General features: G+C 51.3%; 1 protein-coding gene across 1 annotated transcript in view; it reads left to right on the forward strand.

Moving 5' to 3' along the window:
• PPP1R12B (protein phosphatase 1 regulatory subunit 12B) overlaps positions 1-18,379 on the forward strand; it is a gene marked incomplete at both ends in the record, with an annotated part of 198,811 nt that overhangs the window by 170,421 nt on the left and 10,011 nt on the right. Inside the window, 3 exon segments of the mRNA XM_079726165.1 lie at positions 12,237-12,253; positions 15,840-15,969; positions 16,812-16,916. Of these exon segments, the coding sequence (XP_079582291.1) occupies positions 12,237-12,253; positions 15,840-15,969; positions 16,812-16,916 (252 nt within the window).

Here is an 18,379-nt window from a genome sequence, read left to right on the forward strand (position 1 = left end):
AGGGTTATACTATGAAACATCGTTTTTAACTCCACCCCTCCCTCCGCAAGGAAGACGTCCACCACCAGCCCCTCATAACCCACTAAAGCTGTTCTGGTCTCTGCTGACCCTGAGAGTGGAATACTTTTTTTAAACAATTCTTTTGACTTTCACACTAGGTTCACACTCGTCCACCATCTCTTTGTCTCTAAAAATTGGGGGGCGGTGGGGAGGGGTGCTCCCTGAGTGACAGCCCTGCTCGTCTCTGATTTGTCACTCGGGGAAAGCGGGACAGCTTGCAGAGTCACCCCCGTTACTGGTGGGCGCCATGCCAGTGTTTACTGGGGAAGCTTTGAAGGCTCAGCCTCTCCTCACACTGTGAGCCACTCCACGAGGCGCCAGGCTCACACGTTTGTATAAAAGCTTCCTTTTGATGTAATTTTCCAACATAAAAAATAATAATTCTGAACTACAAACATATTAGACACCTCTAGCTCCTTCTTGCTTCTTAATCACTGTGAATATTATTGGGTCTCAAGTTTATAAATTCCATTATCTTAAAAACTAGTCAATTTAGATGGCTTAGCATTTTAAAATCATCTTGAAGGCAAGAGCCAGGTAACCACTGGTCAGTATTCTCAAATTATTATTTGCTAATTTAACAAAATATTCTTCAGTACAGGGCATATCGAAAGATAACAGACTACTTGAGAACGTCCAGCTTGCAGTGCTTCGCTGCTATTTGTTGTACTGAATAGTTTTTTTTTTTTTTTTTTTTTTGTGGTACGCGGGCCTCTCACTGTTGTGGCCTCTCCCGTTGCGGAGCACAGGCTCCGGATGCGCAGGCTCAGCGGCCATGGCTCACGGGCCCAGCTGCTCCGTGGCATATGGGATCCTCCCAGACCGGGGCACGAACCCGTATCCCCTGCATCGGCAGGCGGACTCTCAACCACTGCGCCACCAGGGAGGCCCTGTACTGAATAGTTTTGAAGTAAGTGGGACATCAGCTGAACCCTGGGAATCTTTTAAATAGACAGATTTTCTTTGAATTGGTTGGTATTTATGATAACAGGATTTGGCCTGCATCTATAAACCAAGATCAGTAGCATTTTTCCCATGTAACCTGGATTGTTATTCCTTTAGGACTTTCATCTCAAGAGAAAATACACAGATTCTACATAATATTTTTCACCCCAGCTGCTAATGTAAATACAGGGGAAAATTTACCAGCTTGTTTTGTTTTATAACCAGCTCTACAACCTAACGAGGGTACGTTTGGTAAAAAGTCGGGGGACAGAGGGTCGCTGCTCTCGGGAGCCCACCCACGAGGTGCTCTTCCCTGCCAGGCGCTGGTGTGGAGCCGCGTCTTTGCCTCCTCTGGGCTCCCCTGTGGCCAACACCGAACGGCTTTCAGGCTGTTCCTTATCCTTCGTTCCTCTCACCCCGCTCTCGCACTTCCAATCTGGAATCCATGTTTTACTCCTTTATGATCCGTTGTCAGGGGATGAGAAGCATTTGTCTGGGTGAATAATACTAACTAAGGGTGCAAGCTGTTAACCATTTTTTTTTCTCTCTAATTAAAACCACTAGTGTATTGGGTTGGGTTGGGTTGGGTTGGGTTGGTTTTTTTAAATTCCACTCAAGAAAAGTCAGTAAGCAGTAACTCTTTGGCAGGGACTCTTCCTAAGCAACGTAGTGGAACCTGTAGGAAGGAAAGCAGTTCCCCACCGGGAACGGTTCCGTGAGTCCTAGGTGGGCGCTGGGCTGGGTCAGCCACGGAGGAGAGGCTTGCTCACCAGAGGCTGGTTCCACGGCAGATGAACACCAAGGCCACCTACCCTGTTCTGAATCCTCCCACGGTTAACGTTCCATGAGCGTCTGCTACATAAGTAGGCCCGTACTAGATCTGGAATCGAGAGATGAAAGACACAGTACCTGCCCTCAGGGAGCCAGCAGTCTAACTGGGGAGATGAGACGGGAACTCCAGGATTATAACAAAGGGAAGTGAATCTTCAAATCAAGGTATGTGGGCCCAGGTGCTTTGTTTTAGGAGACCAGTCAAGCGTGAGACACATAAGGCTGTTGAACGGACAGTAAAAGCAATCAGTGCATTACCAAGGTGGAAAAAAGACGAGAGGCAGTAGAGTACTGCTCTGAGAGCTGCAGATCGGTGTGGCTGGGACCCAAGGTATAATGCGGAGGGTGAGTGAGGGGTGTGATCGGAAGTTCACCTGGAGACGCACAGGGGCCGGTTCATGTTGGCCTTGGCATGTCGTTCCGAGGACTTGGAGGGCTGGCCTGTGGGCAAAGGACTGAAAAGTTGGGGTCAGGTTGCTGTGATCAGAGCTGTTTGCTTGTTAGAGAAATCGCTCTGGCAGCTCTGAAGGCTGGACTGTCGGCGGGCCTGGGGGTAAGGTCGGTCCTCTGGTGAGAAGGGAGGGCCTGGACGGAGGCGCTGTCCGGTGCTCGGAGGACCGTCCAGCTGTTTAGAAGTGGACTGGGGTGGGGTGAGCCCGTGAGCGGGCAGAGGCCAGGGCGACTCTCAGGCCTCTGGTTTGGGCCACTCGGTAGAAACCGGCAGGACACGGCTCAGCGGTCAGGCCAGGAAGCAGATGGTGCCGAGTGCGGAGGCGCCTCATGCTGGGAGGCACTGAGTTAGAGGGAGTTCGGGAGGTTCGGTACTGACACCAGAAAGTAGTTGGTCCGAAGCTCGGAAGGAAATAATGGGCTGAAAATACTGATATTTATGATTAGAGCCAAGGAGTAGATGTCACATAAGGAACGAACTGGGAACAGAGCCTTGGGTAGTAACAGCAAGAGGTTAGAAGGCTCTTCCCGTGCATGGCCTTTTCCTCTCCAGTCACCACGGGGTCACATGAGGGAAGACAGAAGGCCTTGAGTCTTGTCTGTCTCTCTGCAGGTATTGTGGTCAACTTGATGATCCAGTGATGAGCTTCAGCCCCAAAAAATCCAGAAATGGAGGGTCAGTTGGGTCAAGAGGTTGGGGTTCTCGTTTTCAGTACAGCCAGCGGGGCCACCGGGGACAGCGTTTCCCACTTGAGCAGTTCCCAGATTATGCAGCATCGCTTCTCCCTTTTCCTCAGCCTCGTAATATGTGGGGGAGCTGGCGGTTAGAATCAGGAGATGGAGGGGAACAGCTCTGGCTGGCTTCCAGCTGCCTTTTGCTCCTTTTGTTTCTGGTCCTGACTGTGTGTCACTCAGGGGGTGACAGCTGTCCACACCTGGGGTTAGTCCTCATCCAAGCCCAAAGCCCAGCCTCCTTCTTGGGTCACAGTGCAGGAGTCCTCCCGGTGAGCTGACGGGGTAAAGACATGGAAGCGTGTCTAGACTTTGACCTCTGCCTGCGTCTTTGCGAAAGCACCGTCTTTGTGTCAGAGCGTCACAGCTCTTGTGGACTTCCAAAATCGACCTCCCGTGGTTGGTTATCTGGAAGAGAGTATAACTATGCGGACAGTAGAATAATAACCTTAAATGCCTGTGGGTTAGAAAGGGTAAGTGGGAACTAGCCTGGATAATCAAAATCTACAGACAGTCAAAACCCTTGACTTGAAGAGTTTGCTTGAGCTTATTCCTCTGGCAGCCAGCAGGCCCCGGCAGAGAGGAGTGGGCAGTGGAAACTGGTATTTATAGAGCATCACCTGTGCCAGGTGCCATGCCAGGCACGCGACTCACTTCACCCTGCTGATAACCTTACGCACCGGGTACCATTCCCCCGACTTTACCCATGAGGACGCTGAGGCAGAGGGAAGTTAGTAGTTGTCTGAGCCCATGTACCAGCAGATGCTGGAGCTGGCAGCGCTAAGCTGTGTAGCGGTCCAGGGAACCACTGCGTCTCCGTGAAATAGCTCCTGAGTTATTGCTAATATTCCTGACCATTCAATCTGTTTTGAAAAGAGAGATGGCGATAATAAACCTATTGTAAAGAAGGAAAAAGTTCACAGAATAATTTAGAAGGAGACAAATCAATTTAGATAAAGTCAGAATTTTGCAACATTTAAAAGTAGGTACAGTTTTGTTACTTCTAAGTATCTACATTAGAATCTCCCTGTTGCTAAGGAGAAAAGATCTGCTCTACCCTTGAAGGTTGTCACCTAAAATCATTTTTAGCGAGTGTATTAGTAAATAGTTCTCTAAAGCCATTTTTATAAGTGCTCAAAAACAGATCCATTAGGTAAGGTCATTTATCTTATCTTTTTATGCTATTAATTTACTTATAAAATAGTTTTTAAGCATATGGTACAAAGGTATGCTTCAATTCAGGACCTGTTACATTATAACAAGTTCTGAATTAGAAGAGCGTGAATTTCTGAGGTTTCTCTTATCTAAGGGATCTTTCACCTGCCAAAAATCAAACACCCTGCACACGTGTCTCCTCTCCCTAAGGCCTATACTGTAAAACACCAGTTTTGCTCTGGAAGTACAGTTTAGCCCCCTAAATCCAAAGTACCTTGTGCATCTGAAGACTCAAGTCCATAGGGGGTATAAAAGGTCAAATTTAGTGGCAGAATCAAAGAAAGCTTCAGTTCTTTACCTTTCAGAGCTGCCAGTAGCACTTGCGCTACTGACGAGGTCCCAGCTAGTGCCCGATTTCTCACAGGACAGGTCATGCAGAGCAGCGTCCTTCTTCACGACCACCCTGTTTCTAACTCCAGGCTGATGCTTTCCATAGGGTCGTCCTTCCACGAAGCCTTACCAGGAACCTCCAGACAGCGTCGGTCCTTCTTTTCTGGCAACCCTTTGTATCTGCCGTGTGTACCAGCCAGCCTGGTGTCTGAGTGCACTCGGGTGATGACTGTCATTGTTTTGTGGGTGTGCTCAACTTTCCCCCACCAGAGAAGGGATCTGAGCCCAGAGGACACTGTCTGAGGCCCCCGCACTCACAGGGAAAGGATGCACTGCCTGACCCTTGTCTGGTCTCTGCTCCTGGCCTGTGCGGCCCCCTGGAGGGGGTCGGCCGTGCACTGTGAAATCCTGTTTCTGTAGTGAGGGCTAATAGCCACAGGTGTTCTCGAGGCTCTTCAGATCCCTGCTTGTTGCAGTTTGCTAGCGTGTCGACAGCTCTAAAATCTGTGAGTTAATATTTTGGTTTCTGTGGGAACAGAGAGAGAAAGCTAAGAACAAAGGAAGTCCCTAACCTTTTGTGCAACTTACTGAGCAGAGAAAGTTTTCCCTTAGGCTACTTAGGTCCTGAGTGTCTGTTTCCTCTTAAGAGGTGAGGTCTGGAGAGCCTCACTAACCCCTTGGCAAGGGTTTTGATCCACAACCTGGTCTGAATAAAATTAAAATAACTGCTACCCAAATAGGCTGCTGGACAGTGATATTTCCCAGGTAAAAAAAATCCACCTCTTCCCAGCCTGTGGGCCTGGAAAGCTTAATGCTGAGGAGGCATGATGATGACCCTGACGGGGTGGCGGGACCCACTACCCTACAGAACCTCACAGCCCTGGGGGCCATGCTCAGGCCGCACTTGGAATCGTCTGTGCGATGTCAGGGGCTACTGCAACTTCGTGCACCGTGCACTCCAGTGCAGACCTGAGACTAAGTGAAAGTGTGTGTTAAATGTGGGTGACGTGACCCCTGGCTAGAGCCACACGCGTTAGAGCAGCTCGTCGTCCTTGGTCACCGTCATCTGGCGTGTGAAAGCTGCCTGGAGAAGACGCCGCAGTCTGCAAGTGTGTTTACAGATCATAAGAGTTTACAGATGGCCTTTAAACACAAAGGGCTTGCCTTGGATATTTCAGGGAAACTTTAGTACGTTCAGATATTTCCTTCTACAATAAGTACATTTTGTGAGTTTCAAAAAAAAATCTAGAAACTCTTCAGAAGCTGGGAATATCCATAAAGAAAAGGTACAGGCCTGCATAGAAAATAAGAGCTGTAGAATTCCAGTAATGTTTGGGCAGCGTGATCTATAGATATAGCAAAAGATGGGTCTCTTTCTACCATTTGAAATATAATGAGATGGACCAGGATATGTGCAGTAACATTCAGTCATCTTGTTTCTACGTGCAGTGTTAAATTGGTAGGTCGTCACAATCTGGCAGTGAGGTTTGTCAGAAACATTTACAGTGTAAACGGCATTATAAGTGCTGTATTTCTTGACTTTCCTGTTTTTTTTTTTTGTTTGTTTTTTTCCCCGTATGAAGTACTGGATAAAGACAAATCAAGGAGTAAACTAAGATGAAGTTAGATGTAACTTAATACTTTTAATACTGTTAGAATTTGGCTTGGAAGTATCCTCTGGCACACACATCTGCTCGGTGGATGCACACTTCCCCAGCATCAGTCGTGCTTTCAGCATTATTCTGATTCAAAATGTCTGTAATCACCCAGCTGCAGCTGACTGGCCATGTACAGTGGATATTTCTTACTCTGAGGATGTTACAGGTAATCTAGACCATGTCTTTTTAAAGCGGGACTTTCTAAAATGGCTCGTTTAGATGTCCTGGCCTGGGCTCCAGGGCCCGTGTATGTGATGAGGTGGTCCTCCCTCGACCGTGTTACGGGCATCACCAACCTTATGAGACGTGGGCCTGATCCAGGCACGAGCCCTACATGCAGAGAACTTTCTTGGCTGATGGCAGAGGAGTGTGGAAAGGAGCCCCCGTGTCACTGCGTGAAGGGGGGAAGGACACGGGGGCCTCCAGGAGCAGGGGCAGCCCCGGAGGCCACAGGCAGGGGTTCTCCCCCAAGCCTCCAGGTGAGAGCCCAGCCGGCAGACACCCGGTTCTGCCCGTGAGAGCCTGAGCAGGGCACAGCCAAGCCAATGGTGGGGAAAATGAATAGAGTTGGACGTCTGATGATATTAAGGGAACACTCGTGTTTTAGATACAGGGAAAAGCACCTAACACAGGCCTCAGCAGCACTGTCCCCTACTGTCACATCTCTGCGTAAATCGTGAAAGTTTTTATTCCCCCCGCCCCGCCCCTGCCCCCACGTGTATCTCCAAATTGTTCAGGATCCCCAGATATATTACTGGAACAATACAGACTCAGAAAGATCCTTTTCAGAGCTGGAGCCTACTAGGCTGCCCCTCCAAGCTTCCCGAGAGCCCCGATCGTTTGGGTTATGAGGGTGCCCTGCCCTGCAGGCAGAAGGCTTAGGAAGCCTGAGTGTGTCTGAGACGAGTATAGGGAAGGAGTCTCAAACTCAAAACGTCGTAGAATGATTGTCCCCAGAGCTCAGGGAGCGGCCAGGTCTGGGCCAGGTCTGCGGCGGGTCCTCGCTGCAGCCACACCCACGCTCCTCAGAGCTCGGGCACCCCGGGGCAGCGCCCACGGCCCCTGCTCGGGCCTCTCCAGGGAGCACGGAAATGAAGTAGGAGGTTTACCCAGAGGCTTTCCCATCGCTGCAGGGTCAGGCACATTTTGGTCTTGGTGTGGCCACGTGACGCGGTTCGTTCCTTTCCCTTGGGCCCAGCTTCCAGAGCGAAGATTTTATTTTAAACTTGGTCAGAAGAGTTTGGTTTTAATTATCTGCCTTCCTGAACTCCAGATAACTTCACGTTAAAAGCTTTCGTGGGGGGTTTCCTAGCCAGCCTCTGGTGTTCGGAGAACTCTCCCCATTTCACAAATCAAAACCAGCCCTGTCCGCGTCCCTTTCCAGGATTTCCATCTGAATTCATGGTGCTGTTCGCTCTGTTCTTTTATTAGAAACAGGCCCCAACCAATGGGATTGTTATGGGAGAATTCAGGAGGCATGAAAGGAAGGAGCCTGCTTCTTGGTTTTGGAGCGTTTTTAAAATTATGGTGCATCTGGCTCGTCTTTCTTTTTACTTTGTTTTCTGTGTTCGCTTTGGTTTCTAAAGTCTCTGCTGCCGCAGGCCCCATTCACCATGTCTATGGACCCCAGTTGGGCCATAAAAACTGTGAAAGTAATTCCTTCTCTGAGCCGTTTGCCTCTAGCTCAGACACACCAGAGAGCCCGGCCTCAGTGGCCATCAGGCGTTTGTTTTCAGTGGCAGCAGAGCAGCAGTCTTCGAGCAGAAGTTCCTCCTGAGACGTCCTCACTAGAGCATGTGCCAAGGGACGTTGGTCTTAACCTGTAGGCTGCGTAGAAGGCTCGGGCCTCTCCTAAAATAAACGGTGTCACCGTGGGCAGATGAGCCGTTCAGACCCGGCTCGAGAGTGGAGTGAGGGCTGCTGCTCCACGTCCACGGGGGTAGCTTGCAGGGAGAGATGGGCCATTCCCAGAACATAGGCGAGGGGAACCCCCGCTCCTGGCCTCCGAAGGGCGCAGATTGGCTGGGGCCCCAGGCCCTGTGTTCTGGGGCTTCTCCTTAGTCGCTGCCCATGGGTCCGACTCTCAGGCTCCGCCCTGGAGGGTCTTCGGTGTCCTTCCCCAGCCTCTGATGCTGTCCTTTACTGCCACCCGCCCCGGCGAGACCACGTCGGCAAGCCCGCACTGCCCCGCCCCCTGCCCTCCAGACCCGCTCCCTGCTTTCCCTGCAGGGACGGAGTCAGCTCTTTAGACTGAGGGACACAGTGTCCGGGTGACGGTGAACTGTGCTCAGTTTGAGTGACAGGAGGAGGGAGAGGGAAAATGGACGTTAAGTTTCCACCAGTTCAGCCACTCTGCTCCTTTTACCCAGGAAACCCAAACTTCCTCTCCCTAAATCTAACCAGTGTTTGTCTGTCAAACACCAGATTATCTAGGATATCAAGAAACCAAGCAAAACAATCGTTTCTGGAAGTATGATCTAAATACCAAAGCCATTTTATTAGAAGCTGGGGATTGAGTCCCAGGTCCCGTACACTTTAAACCCACTTGCCCTCTGGCCTCTAAGAACTGTCTTCTCAGGCTAATTTCTGTTACGATGAGAACACCATCTCCTCCAGAAACCCCAGGTGTCTTCCTTCTTTGCAATGATATTGTTTGCTTTATGGCAACGGTGCTACCTCTACAACCTACAGTGCTACAACCGTGCTACCTCTATGGCCCCAAATCTTGTTTGCTGAGACTCTCACTCTTCTCTAAGGAGTTAGCTCACCTTCTCAGGACGTGGCTAAGGCGAGTCCCTGAAGGTAATGATAAAAAGCCCGAGGGTTCCAGAGGGCTCCAGTAGTTGGGGGGTGGGGTGGGGGGGAGTGCTAGAAGGATGGGGGGCAGGCTTGGAGGGAGCCCTGTTTCCTCTGACACCTGGATCAGGTGACAGTCTACTCGTCACCACACCTGATGAAAGTTCATCCCAAAGAACTTGATAACGTGCATCTTACATGCTTGAAAAGTACAACAAACAACAGACTGTGCTATTTGCTTTCAGTTACCCCTGGCAGGTAGAAAGAGGAGTGCCGCTCTTGGCAGCCCCCGTAGGACACATCGCCCTCCAGGCTGGCCTCTGGGGAGGGCTTGCCTGGGGCTGCCAGGGCCCCGTGGGCTTTTTCTGATTGCTGCGTGACAGTGCTAACCTATTTTCTGTGTCTTTAAGTTTTTGCCTGTTTGTATCTTGCATCAGCTTCCTCAGTGGAGGCCACTCAGTGTCACTGCATGCGATGCTGCCCTGTGTCTGAGAACTTCCGCTGGTACGATGACAGGGCGTCAGCAGCTCCGCAGTACTTCCAGGCCATCCCGAGTGGGAAAGGTTAGTTACCCAGTGCTCTGATAGGAGTCGGTCAGTGGAGATGAGCAGTGTGCTTTGATACCACAAAATGGCTCAGGCTGAGGCCTGGGAGAAGCCAAATTTCCCTGCCTTAAGGAAAGGAAGAACTTTCTTCACTTAGAGAGGCAACTGCCAGCATCGGCACAGCAGACTGAAAGCTGGAGATGTAGTAAAATCTCACCCCACAAATCACGTTCTTACAGAGAGGATGTTACAGCACCCTCAAGTGAGATCCCACAGTTTGGGCACCACCGAGTCGGTAAACAGACGCGTCTGTCGGTCACGTCGTCAGGCCCCCGTCTGCGCGTTGGGCACAGGTGTGCTTGGGTTTCTGTGGGAGAAGACAACCAAGGCGTGGGGCAAGCTGGCGAGGTTGTAAAGGGGTCATTCTCCGTGCCTGGGGGAGAGCGTGGGAGGCTCTCCCATGGGGGCGATGGAGCGTGAGAAAGGCCTTTCTGCCCAGAAGCCACGTGAGAGTGGACGGTCAGCGCCTGTGAGCTCAGTCCCCACCCCTGCCCTGCCCCAGTCTCCGAGGCCCTGAGTTGACTTTCTGCTCTAACCAGCAGCAGCCAGTGTGGTGCGTTTACAGCTGCGAAGGCGGAGCTGGCAGGGCGTTGAGCCGTCACGGGTCTGGATGTCAGAACAGAGACTGGTTCCCAGGCCCCGCCGATGCTGAGGCCGGCAGGCCCCTTCCCGAAGGCTGAGCTGCTGGTTGGGTGTTTGGTGAGCAGTGCAGGCCCTGAGGGCATCACTGGGAGTGAGCCAGTGGTCAGGCCGCAGGGAGGGGGGTGCAGGGAGACCTTGGATGTGTGTGTGTGCGCGCGTTTCCCGAGCGTCATCTTCTCGTCCATTTCTGTTGGGAAGTGGCCCCCGGACTCCGCACTGTTCTTTGTTGCGCCTCCTCCCCGTCTGACCCGCGCTGCTCGGACGGGCCCGTCGGCGCTGCTCTCACACAGCTTCTGGCGCCCAGCTTCTCTGCTGCCCTCCTCGGGGCCTCCCCTGCGGGCCCTGCTCTCAGCGGTCCTTCAGTTCGGTGGGGCGCCTGGCGTTGCCTGGGACGGAGTTCGGCCTCAGTTACTCATGGGTCTGGGGCGTGTCCCCTTGGGCAGTGAATGCCCCCCGCGCCCCCCCGGGCACCACCAAGGCCAGCTCTCAGCACAGAGCTGGCAGGTGGGCATGGCCACCGGGGGAAACCTCAGCGCCCCTGAGCACACTGGAAGCGTTTTTATATATTAAGTAATTCATGAGACGTGGCTAAAATTTAGTTTCTTTTTTGACAAAAGTCTTCAAGTCAGAGAAAAACAACCCTTAGTTAATGTTGGTAAAATCAGTGATTGATGGGATATTATAAATGTGAGACAGGAGAATTCCTGAATCGCAGACTGACACGTTTTAGGGTGCCCGATTCCAGTGTAGGAGAACGTTACAGACACAGCGCACGGTCTCTTACCGATTCCTCCGCCTCAGATGGCACACGTCTTCACATTAAAAAGCCCATGGTTAGTGGTGCTTAACCTGGGCTGCCTGATGGGTCACCTGGGGGACTTTTTACAATTCATGGAAGAAGGCCCAGCTCTAGGCCTGTGGAGAGAGAACCTCCCAGGCTCAGGTTAGGCTGAGGACGTTTTGGAAAAGCCCACGAGAGAATTGATGAATGGAAGCCCCAGGTTCCAGGCAGAAGTCCACGGGGAAAAGCCACCTTGCAGCGAGGTTGCCTGGTCGGTCCCTCCAGCCAGCAGTGCTGGTGCTCCGCCCCCCGGACGGCTTCAGGGCGCGGCATGTGGGGCCGTCTCGGGTGTGACCTTCAACAGAGCAGTGTCCCCGGGCGACGCCCAGAGGAGCAGGGGTTCGCTGCTCCTGCTTAGGTAATTGGGCTGGTTTCTCTCTTCCTTCTTTTGTCTGCCCTTGAGGATCTTGTTATTCTTTAACACCTCAAAGGAGGAAAAAAAAATACATTTAAATCAATTGAGGGTTTTTTTTGGCCTCAGTTCTTTTTATAAAAAAGCGGAGATAGAGGGTAAAGGTCATCTGTGATTAAAAATAAATGTAAAACAGGCATAATCATTGTTGTTTGCAGCGACCATAGGTAACCGAGCTCAGAGGTCAAATCTGTAAACTCCTTTCTTCTGAGATTTCAGTACTTTGTTACTCTCTTCGTTTTTTTACCACCATCCTGGGGACGGGTGTGGGCCTTTCCCCCACCCGCCCTCCTCTCCCTTCACTAGGGACCTGGGAGGAAGTGGGGACCATCCTGGACCTTCACAGCCATGGATACCGTGTTCACACGGGCAGGGCCGAGGGTGTGAGTGGAGGGAGATGGGTAGAATGGACGCTGAGATCCAGAGAAGCAGCCTGTCACGCAGGCCCAGGCAGTCCTGGGACACAGGGCGGGTGATCATTTCACACGTTGCTGGACTCCAGTTTAATGAGATGTGCTCCCAAAGCCTCAAGTCTCACAAGTTGTGGTCACAGGCGTGGGCGCTTAGCCGAGGAGCCTTTTTTCACACTGTGAGGCTGCACCCCTGTCTTCAGCCGTGAAGCTGAGACGTCTGATTTGAAGAGTACATTTGTAAACGGAAATAATAAATGTCGGTCCCTTGCTAATGCTGATTTTTTTGTTTGTCTCTTCTTTCTCCAGCATGAACGACTTTCTAGGTAAGACCTTGCTTGCCTCACACTCGTGAGTAGACGCATGTGTGGTTGCACGCGGCTTTGCCTAGTCTAACAGCCTCTCTCCATCCTGCCGTCTCGTTTCCACAGCCCCACAGTCACAAGCGGCTCCCTTCAGCCCCCGCACGGGCCCCTGTCCAGTCACGCTGCATCCCACCTCCATGTCGGTTCCCCGAGCACCGTGCCCGCTCCCCCCAGCCAGGGCTAGGGAGACATTAGTGTCCTCACCTTCGTGTAGCGTACAGATGACTGGACAGGCAGTCTCAGGGGCGGGATGGAAGTACAGAAGGGCACTCAGGGCAGAGAGGCCAGCCTGACTGCCTGATTCGGGGAACCTGACACTGTTCCCTGTACCCACATGGGGCCCAGGAATAGTTTATCCAGTGAACCAAAGACCTGTTTTGCAATTGCTGAAAAGTTAAGCATATCAGAGTTTGAGGAATGATCCTCTGTAATTTTTCACCTAGTACCTAAGGGTACAAAATTGATCTTCCTGAAGAATAAAATAAAATAATAGAGACTGGGACTTCCATGGTGGTGCAGTGGTTAAGAATCCGCCTGCCAATGCAGGGGACACAGGTTCAAGCCCTGGTCTGGGAAGATCCCACATGCTGCGGAGCAGCTAAGCCCCTGCGCCACAACTACTGAGCTTGCGCTCTAGAGCCCGTGAGCCACAACTACTGAGCCTGCGTTCTAGAGCCCGTGAGCCACAACTACTGAGCCTGCGCGCCTAGAGCCGTGCACCACAACTACTAAGCCTGTGCGCCTAGAGCCCTTGAGCCACAGCTACTGAGCCCCTGCTCTAGAGCCCACATGCCACAACTACTGAGCCTGCACTCTAGAGCCCACACGCTGCAGCTACTGAGCCTGAGCTCTAGAGCCTGTGAGCCACAACTACTGAGCCTGTGCACCTAGAGCCCATGCTCCACAAGAGAAGCCACTGCAATGAGAAGCCTATGCACTGCAGCAAAGAGTAGCCCCTGCTCGCTGCAAGTAGAGAAAAGCTTGCATTCAGCAACAAAGACCCAACGCAGCCAAAATAATTAATTAATTAATTAATTTAAAAAAATAATAGAGAATGTGGAGCCAGAGTTTGAATCTCCCATTTTCCACTGTTCCTCTGATGACAAAATTAAGAAGAGATTGGGAAGATGTAGCTACAGGATACCATAGGGCAAATGAGTTTCATAATTTGTTTAATAATTGAGCTGGTTCTACCTTATTAATATATTTTAAAATTTACAAACTTGCGTGTATTCTTCCTTTGCTTGCCCTCTCACCAAGCACCAGCTTAGGATAAATATAATTTCCAACTAACCCAGCAGAAAATTCGCTTTGCAAAATTGGTGGAGAGTGGCGTTTTGCTACAGTTAATTTCTTGTGAACTCTGTTACATTATAATGACCATTTGTGAAAATAAATTTCCCTGCAGACTTCAAAATATGCTATAAAACTGTAGCAATTAAAACAGTGAGATTCTAGAACACAGTCGACAGCCCCCAAAAGTCATGTATGACTTTCCAACTCAGTGGGGAAAGAATCATTCTAATTACGTAAAATTTTAAATCTCTGCTATTAAAAGAAACAAAAAGTAAAGTGGGGAAAAACATTTTTTGCAACCTATGTTAGATAGTTTTAAAAGCCCCAGTATATGTAGGATGTTCCTGCAATATAATGAGGCAAAGAGTAACAAAGGCTATGAATAGGCCCTTCAAAAACTAAGATAAATAATCAAAGCTCTTCAACCTCCATAATGATTTTAAAGCATTAAAATTAACAGCAATAAGATATTTCTCCTATTGGATTGAAAAGTTTTAAACCACTCTAGAGGGCAGTATGGTAACATATATATCTGCATTTAAACTATTATTTATCTCTTGACCAAACAGTTCCACTGCTAAGATTTTACCCTAAGAAAATAACGAATACGCTAAGATTTACAGACAAGTCTCACTGTAGCATTATTTACAGTAGCTAAAACATTTAAAACAGTGTGTGTCTATCCATAGAGGTTTAAACTCTCACACAGCCACACGGTGGAAGGCTGTGCAGTCATTTGTTTTTTTAATGAGGCACATGTGCTTTTACTTACATGGTGCGATGCCTGCAGTCGTGAGTGCACAGGTATAGGGGAGCGGAGGGGGAGTCGGGCCACGGAAGGTGTCCTCTGGTTTTATTTACAGAAATGTTTATTTTGACATCCTTGTTTAACATCCTGCAAGGATATGAACTGAACTGTTGGTAGAGATTGTTCCTTGGGCAGGACCGTGGGGTGACTTTCACTTTCTATTTTAGACACTTCAGTTCCAATACTTAAACCGTTCAACATGCATGTATTGCTTTTGCAATCAACAAAGTCAATAAAGAGATTTCTATTTACAGAAGATTTTTTAACTATAAGAAGGAAAAGAATGTAGTCGAAAATGTTGTAGGACTGAGCATCTCTGTGAGGAAAAGGCAGCCCTTGGTGTCATCAGCAGCTTTGCCCCCCACCCCTGCTGGGCCTCTTCTGGTACCTAGTCCACCCCACCCCCCACCCCCGCGTGGCCCCTGCAGGACAGGAACGCGGGCGGAAGCTCCACAGCTGGGACTCTTCACACCGCCCCGGTTCAGGGGTAGAGCCCTGGAGGGCTGGTTTGCACGTGGCCCTTCTGTGGGCCGCCTTTTAGCTTGGAAAGAGCAAAGTGCCAGAAAAATAGGAACCAGTGTGAAGGATCAGGATGCGAGTCGTCCGTCCACTTAAGCAGGAGGTCGGCTGAGAGGCCCTTCCACTCATGGACCAGTCAGTACTGGGACGAAGCCACCGTCCGCCCCAAAAGTGCAGTTGCTACGAGACATGAAGTCCTGTCACGGGTGTGGCGTCCAGAGGAGAGGGCAGAACGCGAGCTGCCCCGACACCTCTGGGGGTCCAGCCGGCCAGCTGAGCCCAGGTTGCCATCCTCACCCACCCCCGCTTGCAGCTTCAGGCCCATGTGTTTCTGGCTCATTGGCACTTCATTGGAATCATTTTGTAAGAGCCACTGAGATCCCAGAAACTTCTGCGTTTAAAAGCATGCTCTTGGGCTTCCCTGGTGGCGCAGTGGTTGGGAGTCCGCCTGCCGATGCAGGGGACACGGGTTCGTGACCCGGTCCGGGAGGATCCCACATGCCGCGGAGCGGCTGGGCCCGTGAGCCATGGCCGCTGGGCCTGCGCGTCCGGAGCCTGTGCTCCACAACGGGAGAGGCCACAACAGTGAGAGGCCCGCGTACCGCCAAAAAAAAAAAAAAAAAAAAAAAAAAAAAAAAAAAAAGCATGCTCTTGAGGGAAGCTGTTTGGCCCTGAACTAATTTGAGAAGCTCTGCGCTTGCCATCGGCACACAGCCACACCACCGACCTCCCGAGTCAGCTCCGTCCTGGGTGGGTGCTGGCCTCCTTCCCCGAGCAGTGCCCTCGGCAGGCGGGGAGGCCCGGGCCTGTTCTGGCCAGAGCGCTCAACGCATCTTAGGAAAGGCGCCTACTGCCCTTAAGCATCACCTCCCTCCACCTTTTCGTTCTTGGAAGCCACTTGTAACTTTACTGTGTCTCCCACAGGTTGGAATTGGGAGGCAGTGACGCCAGCAGCGAGCGGGCCTCGGCCAGAGCCCGCCGGGAGGCCCGCGAGGCCCGCCTGGCCACCCTGAGCAGCCGCACGGGGGAAGACAGCAGCAGGGACTACAGAAAGGTGGGGGCTCCCGGGTCCCCGTGCAGGGGTCCCCTCCACTTGACCCCCCTGCCTCTTCCTTGCTGAGAGGCGGGAGGGAAGGTGCTCCAGCGACAGATGCTAACGGCCGGCACGTTTACCCCCTCTCAACTAGCTAAATGAAGACCCCTTCACGTATTGCTTTCGGTGCAGTAAAAATGCACCTAAATCAGATATTTAGAGGTGTAGGAAAAAGTAAGGGTTAAGAATCGTGGAAAGGGAAATAAGAGTAATGCTGGTTGCCTGGGCCCGGAGAATCATTTGATGGACTCTGATATTTTCAACAAACGTGCTTTTAATGAGGTCCTGTGAACATCAACCAGATACTTCTTGGCAATGGTAAATAATGACAATCTGGTTTGGGGGGTTTCCATCGTTTTATGGTTCGTTTCCTTTGGTTCTTGAGGGAGAGAACCGAGCTCCAGGGGCCGGCTCAAAAAGCTTCCCTTTCAAGTGCTTGAGATGCCAGGAAAACACTTTTTTGTTAAGAAAATGTTTGTTTTGTTGAACAGAACTTGGCTAAGGTGGATACACAGGAGGGTGGCTCCAAAAGGAAACTTCTTTTGTGTGAGAACCACGTCTTTCAGCCATGTGAATGCCCTCCCTGCTGGAGGCAGTGCACGGACTTCCCTACCCCACCCCTACCTCCTGGGGATTAACACCGCTGACAGTGGAGCATCACCTGTGTTCCGCACCTAGGACCTCACGGGTCCAGCGGCAGGACAGCCAGAGCCCTTGGCTGAATATCCTCTGTCCCTGGGCCCTCCTGTCTTCCTGCCCCGCCCACAGGGTGGGGACCTGACTCCCTCTTCTCCCTCCCCCAGCTCTACGAGGGCGCCCTGACCGAAAACCAGAAACTGAAGACAAAACTTCAGGAGGCCCAGCTCGAGCTGGCAGACGTGAAATCCAAGCTTGAGAAGATGGCCCAGGTGAGGAGGGGGGTGGGGGGTGGGAGTCAGGTCAGCCCTCCCAGAGATTTGGTTTGGGGTTCAGAGCGCGTTGAACTTAAAATTGGAAACTGATGGTCCAGTGGACCATTCCTGGCCCCCGAGTGCTCGTAATTACTCTTACGGGTTATCTGCTCATATCTTTTTTTTTTTTTTAATTTATTTTTATTTTTATTTTTATTTTTGCTTTATAACAAATTTAATCAGTTATACATATACATATGTTCCCATATCCCCTCCCTTTTGCGTCTCCCTCCCACCCTCCCTATCCCACCCCTCCAGGCAGTCACAAAGCACCGTATCTGCTCATTTCTTAGCGGAGAGCATGGGCCAGCGTCAGGGCTTGGTCGTGGGCAGTGTGTGCCTCCTGCCTTGTCGGTCACAGTTTGGTCACGGCAAACCCAGGACGAAGGTGTCGTTGGGACATTGGGTTCTGTCCTGCGGCCCCTGTGCCGGAACAAGGAGCCAGATAAAGCTCTTCCTCTCGCTGCCAGGCCTGGTTTACTTAGTGACACACAGCGGGTGGTGCACTCATCACCAGGGAGGTAGACCCTCACTGAAGGCTGGCGCGAGCCCTGTCTTGGGTTATTGCTGGGTCAGCAGGAAGCCGTCTGGAGGCCTGGGGATGAGAATTTGGACTGTTACCGGGAAGCTCAGATGAAGACCAGAGCTAGCTGTTGGTTCCACCCCAGGGTGGGGTCCAAAAGCAGAGACGAAAACGCTGGGATCTACGGCAGTGAGCACGTGGGGCTCAGGGCAGTGCCCTCCCAACACCCCTGGGCAGGCAGGGGTGCTGGCGCTCGAGGGGCCGCGCTTTCCTGAAGGGCTCGGCCAGCGCAGAGTGGGCCTGTCCTGGGAGCTGCCTGTCCGTCACTGTCATCGTGGAAGGGCCCCGCCTGGTTGTAGCGGCCGGGGCTAACTTGGTCCTGAACCAGCACGAGCTAGTCCTGCAAGGAGCCACGGCCCGCCCGCCCCGTTCCCTCCTCTGCACAAGCCCCAACAGTGCATCTTTTGAGCTTTGGGGTCTCGGCTTTGGAGTTGCGAGCCGGGGACACTGATTGCACAGAGGGTGTTGAAAATAAACTCAGCCTTTTAGTCGCTGGGGAAGAGCACTGACTTTCTAGCCAACTGCTTTGCTGAGTGTGTTGGAATATACTGAGTTTTGCCAAATACAGGTTACTGGAATTCAGAAGAAACGGTGGTGCTACAAACCAAGCCTCTGCTCTTTACCAAAATTGGACTGTTCGGTAGGACGGTGCAGGGGAGGCCTGTCGACCCCACACGTCTGTGTGGAAACAGTTACCACGTGCACATTCAGTGTGTTCCCATGAAAGGTCCACCCAAACTCGGAGGGGTTGGGGTTAAAACAGAGCAAAACAAAATAAGGTCTTTGTCGAAGAGAACTAGTTAAGTTCTCTTTGTGTAGGTGAACCAAGTAGTGAAAT

The sequence above is a fragment of the Hyperoodon ampullatus genome, assembly GCF_949752795.1.
Source record: "Hyperoodon ampullatus genome assembly, chromosome: 2".
Taxonomy (NCBI): Eukaryota; Metazoa; Chordata; class Mammalia; order Artiodactyla; family Ziphiidae; genus Hyperoodon; species Hyperoodon ampullatus.